Source organism: Gastrolobium bilobum, unplaced genomic scaffold, assembly GCF_033153095.1.
Source record: "Gastrolobium bilobum isolate Gb01-03AN ecotype WA unplaced genomic scaffold, APGP_CSIRO_Gbil_v1 utg2530, whole genome shotgun sequence".
Classification (NCBI taxonomy): Eukaryota; Viridiplantae; Streptophyta; class Magnoliopsida; order Fabales; family Fabaceae; genus Gastrolobium; species Gastrolobium bilobum.
The window spans coordinates 250,714-257,428 of record NW_026899712.1 but is presented as its reverse complement, the minus strand read 5'-3'; the positions used below and the strand labels follow the sequence as shown (position 1 = coordinate 257,428).

The following is a 6,715-nucleotide window of genomic DNA, read 5'->3' as shown; positions in this document are numbered from 1 at the left end:
AAAAGAATTACCAGAATTACCAGTGGGAGCAATGGATGCAGTAGGACCTGATGTTTGCTTCTCAGACCACCAAGTCACAAAAGCTTTTGCCTGACTCCAAATAGCTTCACAGGTAACAGCAGGTCGAAAAATCTGCTTGATAGACGGATGAAGAGTAGCTTTAATGAGACTACACAACTGAGCATTAATCATCTTCCATTGTGTGTGCTCATTTTCCGTCACAGATTCAGCTTTAGTGGTGAGATGGGATGTATAATTCTGCCCATCCAACCAGAGTCGCAAATCGGAAGACCAAATATCATAATTGAACCCATCCAATTTATCCACACTCAACGAAGCAAGGATATAATTTGAGAAAATAGTAGACTCCGACTTTTGTCTCGCCGGAGTCCCAGAAACAGAAACATTGGAGACAAGAGTATCCATAATCAAAGGAAAAAGGCATAAAGAACAGGTCAAAAACTAACCGGTAGAAGAGGGATATGTGCGTCAACACAAAAAGAGGTCCAAAACCCAAAACAAGACCAGATCCAGAACCTACGCAAGGAGATGAGAAGATCGCAACCAGCCGCGGCCGGAGAGGGGCCTCCACGCGCCGCCGGAGTGAAGGAGAGTGGTCGAGCTGTCACGCGCGCGTGAGGGCGCGTGAGGGCGCGTGTGACCTTGAAATTGGACGAGACCGGTGACGTTGGAACTGCGCGGCGGAGACGATCACGGCGGTATGTGGATCGCCGGAAAAGGTGACCGGATGGTGGTTCTGGACAAGACAGAAGCTGTATGCAGAGAGAGAAGCGTCCGAAAAGTGACAAGAAGACAGCTCCGGAAAAGAAAAAAAAATTAACCGACAATGAACAATGGGTTCACCGAAAAAAAAATTCAAAGTTCCTTAGACTCTGATACCATGTTAAATAACAAGAGAAAAGAGATGAACATTTGAAATATTTTTGTGTGTATTGACTGATGAAGGCTGTACAATATATAAACAGACTAATGGGCTAAGCCCAAACCTAATGTAATCTGACCTAATACAAAATAAGGAAACTCTAATTACAAAATAAGGAAACCCTAATTACAATATATCTGTAACATATACAATATTAAATTTAGATACTATAAAATGAAAAATGATAATAATAATGTTTTTCGGCACTGAATTTCTCAAATAAGAGTTGGGGAGGAAATATTAGCGTTCAAAACTTATACCCTTTTCATCTCTGCCATTCAATTGTTTTTCTTTTTTCTTTTTTCTTCAGCAAATGACAAAAACTTCGTTTCTAAACAGCATAAATCCGACGAGGCATAGTCTTTAAACTGTCCTGTCTATCCAGATCTCTTTCTATGTCAACCAACCTCTGACAAAATTTTATTTTTAATTATTTTTACTTTATTCGGCCACATTATTTCCGAGAAACCTGATTCTGTTTGCAATCTCGAGTCTAACTATCAACTTCTAGAAATCACAAATCCTCATGTCCACAAACACCAGCTACACTCGGAGGTTTTTCATTTTCAAACGTCTTAAAATTCCTATAGATAAAAATAGGTTAGTCTCAATTTACACAAGAGGAATTCCATGTTACAGAGAGAAGTCATATCGGACCCACCATTAAAAGATAAAATAAAAAAAAAATGAGTGAGTGAGATTTTTGAAGCGAAATAACATGAGGTAATTATCTCGTATAAAATGAGAATAGTATTTTCCATAAAAATATTCTTATCGCCCATCTATGTACCCCACAAATGAATTTAGAGACACGTACAAAGTCTGAAAAGATAAAGGGAAATAGTTGTATTAGGAAATTAGTTGTGTCATGTTATAAACACAACTAATGTGCCACATTTATTGTATCTATAAAATGACATAACCAATTTCCTATGATATGATATAACTATTTCCCAAAAATAAATGCTTAATCAAAGTAGAAGAAATAACAAAATGGAATGCAATATTTTGGTGGAAAATTTAAATAAGTATATGGGACTGAATCATTTAAGAATAAAAAGTTTTATATTCATTCATAATTATTTATTAACTTGTATTCAATGTAGATATAAATGATATTAATAGCCAAAATTAAAAGTATAACCGATTCTGGTATAAAAAAATCATGGCCTGAGGATATAATTTGTTATGGATGTATGTCAGATTGACAGTCGATTTTTTCATAAAAAAATAAGATTCTTTACTTCTTTTTCATCGACCTTTAATTGAGAGGAGGAGCTGAATTCAAAAAGTTCAGCACTAATATTACCCGGGGCCTATTGTCATTTCGGATTCGAACTCAATTTAAACTAGAAATGAGCTAGCTCAATATTGCTCAGCCTAGTGGCACAGTACGATGCACAACCTCGATTCTAGTCCAATTCTCTACCCTGTCTCATTTCCTCCAATCTGTCTTGTCAAATCTTTTCCCTGGTATCTATATAAAACGGAGAGAAGGCCATTGCCACATTCACAAGTTATTAACACAAAGAACAGCAATTTTTATTTTATGTCAGGAAAAGAAGTAAACAGCAGTAATTGGAAACACATCAATACAAGAATTTCTCATGGAAGAAGTAAATAAGGCCCCTGGTAAGGGGGAACACTCCAACACTAACTTATTTTCTGATGGTTCCATCTTTAAAAATAAGAAGTTATAAACTATAAAGCCAACAAGCCATAGAACAAATTATACAAAGTTACATATTTTCTAAGAACATTATTCTTTCTTTTTTTTTCTTTTTTTACTAAAAGGACTGTGTTTATTGCTGTACTATATAGACGCAGCCAATGTAAATCAGTGTTTGGTCTTTGGCTTCTTCACGATCATCACAGTGCAGTGAGCATGATGAGCACAATAGTCACTTACACTACCTAAAACCGCCCTGCAAATAACAAGTGTCAAGAATACCAGAATTAGGAGATTTTGAAGTTTAGTGTTGGCTTCTGGCAAGAATGAATGCACTGTTCAATTCATTATAAATAAAACCAAAAAGTCAAATAAAATTGAGAAAAATAAAAATTGTTACCATAGGTTGAAATGAAAATGATCATACAGAGAGTTTGTGATCAGTATGATGAGTAGAAAACTGTAAGCGAATACAACATACAGACGACACTAAAATACTACTGCTGGTCTAGCTTCTGCAGAAGCACAAACTAAAGGAACCGTTTAGGGCCTGCCAATACTAGATGGATTTTTTTATTTTTTGGTAAAGAATTCAATGGATTTAAAATATGGAAAATCACATTTTACTCATGTTCTTGGCAACTTAATTTTGTGATTGTGATGATATTGGATCATTACAAAATGCTAAAACTCAATATTTATCATTTACCCTCATTCACAAGATTAAGAAAGGTACTTATTATACTCCAACCACTCATCATTGCTTAGCAAGGATGATAACTGGGATTTTAGAATGAAGCTGTACCTTTTTATTGCCCCATAACCATGACTACCCACCACCAATACTGAAGCATGGTGCTTCTCCACAGCTTCACAAAGAACATTTCTAGGATCACCTTCCACCACTTCCGCTATTACATCATTTACCTGAGAAAAACTTGGTTATGAGATAATTATTCCGACCTAAACTACAAATAAAGCACTGAAACATGAGAAATGAAGTAAAATGATATAGAATCATATAATGTCTGATTTTCCTTCTGTCCCAAACTAGAAAAGTAAATTCTATGATGATACAAATATAAACCATACTTTTCTTAGAACTAAATAATAGAAATATGGATATGCAATATAAGACAATTTTCAATAATTTCACTCCAAAAACAAACATGGATAGAAATTATCATAAAGCAACACCCAGAGGCTGGTTTATTTAAAGTAATTGAAGCCATTAAATCAAAATACAACGTTAAATGACTCTTGGTGGATCCAGGTTTAGGAACAAAAGAAAGTGACAGATCTTAATAATCATATCTTGAATGAAGAGCAGAACTAGCAGAGATAATGCTAATTGTACTAGTCTTGCCCTGAGCGTGATGCATTAAGTCTTAATCTAGTTCAGTTCAGGCTATTAGCAGAAATAATATCAGAATACATCTTGCTGACACCATATAGTGTGCTCCAAGCCCCACATAAGGTAAGTGAAGATTGTCACCTAGTTAGGACCTTTAGAACCATAAGCCAGAGGATACGGATACCTCAGACACAAGTCACTAGGATAACAGGCACCATACAAACCACAAAGAAAACACATGGAGAGAGAAATTTTCACCCAAAACCTTTTGTGTGAACACATGAACAAGTGAAATACCAATATGTTGTCTTATCACAAAAATCAATCAGTTAATCATTAGACTCTTCCCTTCATCTTCTCTTTATTTTCCCATAAAGAATTTCATCAAAATTCTAATCTTTTTCTACAATAAATTTATACGGAGTGCCAGTGCCACGTTATAAATAGAAGGTTAACAAATTGAAAAGCATCCAAAGTTCCAAAGTCAAAAAAAACTGAATTAAATCAAATTACGGAATTCTTGATGCAGAGTTGTTTAGCAGTTTCGACAACTCTGGCTGCAATCTTTCTCAAATCGGAATCCACAATAGGCAAAACCTCAGCAGCTCCTGCATACACTGAGGGGAAGTCATTCATATTCACAAACATCAAAATCAAACAAAAAAAAGAAAAAAGAAAAGAAAGAGTGTTTAATATACCAGGGCCAGCGAGGCCAACAGCAGAAGTAGCAGAAGGCCTCGAATGGACAAGAACAAGCTTGAACATTGGGTTGGGGAAGAAGTGATCAAGAGTCCATTTCAGTGCGTACGAGCTGTGCTCGCTGTCGTCTATGCCAACCACCATTACTTGCTTCTCTGACTCTGTTGATGATGATGTCGCCATCAAAACGAAAATGGAACAACAATAAGCAACAATAATAACAATAACAATATCAATGGCTTTCTCTTTAGTTCACTTGTTTCTAATACAACACAGACCACATGTATATATATATAATAATAAAAAACCAAATCAAACCATAAAAGTGTAAAACAACGTGCTGAAACAACTTGCTCGTTCATCATTGCTTTGTTGTCGAAGCAATGCATGAAAACGACATCGGAAAACTCTCGACCTTTGCGGAAAGTGTAGGGGGGGTGTTACTTGTCGTAACTCAAATGATATGATCCAGCACAACACAGACTCAACTACTTTTTTAAAATTCGATTTCTTTATTTATTTTTCATTTGTCACATAAATATTGTCAACGAGATTAATTCATGATTATAGAATTTCCTTTCCGTAAATGCATTTCCTCAGATAATATTACAAGAAAAATATTATATTTACAAAAAATTTATTTATAAAGTCAATTATATATTTTCAAAAATAAACTTCATTGAAAATATATTATCAAAAATATTTATTATAATTTATAAGAGTTTATAAATATATTATAAATTGAAACTTGTATGGAAATATACTTTCACTTTCTAAACAATTGTTAACTATATTTTTAGTCAAATGTTTTGGTAGTTGTTGCTGATAAGTTATTTGTATTTACTCTTGAATCGAGATCGTTTTGAATTAAAAAATTATAATTATAAAGATTATAATAACCTTAAAATAAATTAAAATTATAAAAATATCATAATTTTTTCCTCAAAACAATATCGTATTAGATTTAGTATAGACAACTTATTTACAATAACTACAGAAAAAGCGAAATCATATATAAAAAAAAGGGAAATCATTTTCTCATGTAATAGGAGATAGTTTTCTCATGTTGTGAGACATCGAAATTCGTGCTATCTTTTTTCCTTTTTTTTTCTTTTTTAATAAGTGGTGGGGCCCATCACTTATTGTGTCTATGACATGAGAGATGATATCTCATGTGACATGAGAAAAGAGAAACCCATAAAAAAAAACTTCTTAAAACGAACAGACATGAAAAAATAACATTATTCTCTTCTTTCTACGTTTTTGTAACATTATTCTCTTCTTTCTACGTTTTTGTTTTTTTTTTGCTGATTGAACGTGAAATTTTTGTCGTTTAGTATTGGACCAAAGTGGAATTTCGCTTCGTTTCATTATATTCTTGGATAAGATTGATCTGAACGTGATTTATCTTATCTTATCTTGTTTATTCATACAGAATCGAAAACTTTGTTTAGAGTCCATTTGAATGGACTTTTTTTTTCTACAAAAGTTATTTTTTTAAAAAAAATGTTTCTCAAAAAAGATTCATTTGTATGTTTACTTTAAAAATATATATATAAATCACAACAAAAATTAAAAACATGCTCTCCTTTTTTAAACTAAAAATTTTAATTTCTAAAAAAAGTAGAAGTTAAAAGTTATTTTTTTTTCAAAAATCAAATATTTTTTTTAAAATCTAAAAAAATTTAGTTTTGTGAAAAATACTTTTAAAATAAACAAGTTATAAAAAAAATTGAAAACCCATCAAAACGAGCTCTCTTTAGCATATGTTAGTATATTTGAAAATCTTATATTATTATATTTGTTTGTTAAATCATGTTCTCATATACGTGATGGAATTTTCAAGCGCAAAATTTATTACCACTTTAGGATGTTTGCCTGTTTTTATGTAATTTATGAATACGTTGAAAAATAATTATAAAAATTAGTTGAAAATAATTATCAAAAATTTTCTTTTTTAGTTGTAAAACGGTTAGTCTTGAACATTATATATGTGATTTAAAAAATTTATTGGTAGAATTTTTATATCAATAAAATTTATTTCATAATT

The 6,715-nt window shown here is 32.5% G+C and overlaps 1 protein-coding gene across 5 annotated transcripts; it reads right to left on the bottom strand.

Moving 5' to 3' along the window:
* Positions 1–2,460: 2,460 nt before the first annotated feature.
* Positions 2,461–5,123, bottom strand: LOC133292820 (universal stress protein PHOS32-like). Of its 5 annotated transcripts, none has more exons than XM_061491271.1 (5): positions 5,003–5,123; positions 4,665–4,826; positions 4,480–4,574; positions 3,418–3,539; positions 2,461–2,868 (listed from the first exon to the last, which is right to left on the bottom strand). In XM_061491271.1, the coding sequence occupies exons 1-5, from the start codon at positions 5,052–5,054 to the stop codon at positions 2,781–2,783; spliced, it is 519 nt and encodes a 172-aa protein (XP_061347255.1). In that variant the 5' UTR covers positions 5,055–5,123; the 3' UTR covers positions 2,461–2,780. The 5 variants fall into 5 exon arrangements, with proteins under 5 accessions (XP_061347255.1, XP_061347253.1, XP_061347258.1 ...); XM_061491269.1 differs by having other exon boundaries at positions 4,480–4,583; positions 5,003–5,121; XM_061491274.1 differs by having other exon boundaries at positions 4,480–4,583; positions 4,984–5,115.
* Positions 5,124–6,715: the final 1,592 nt, after the last annotated feature.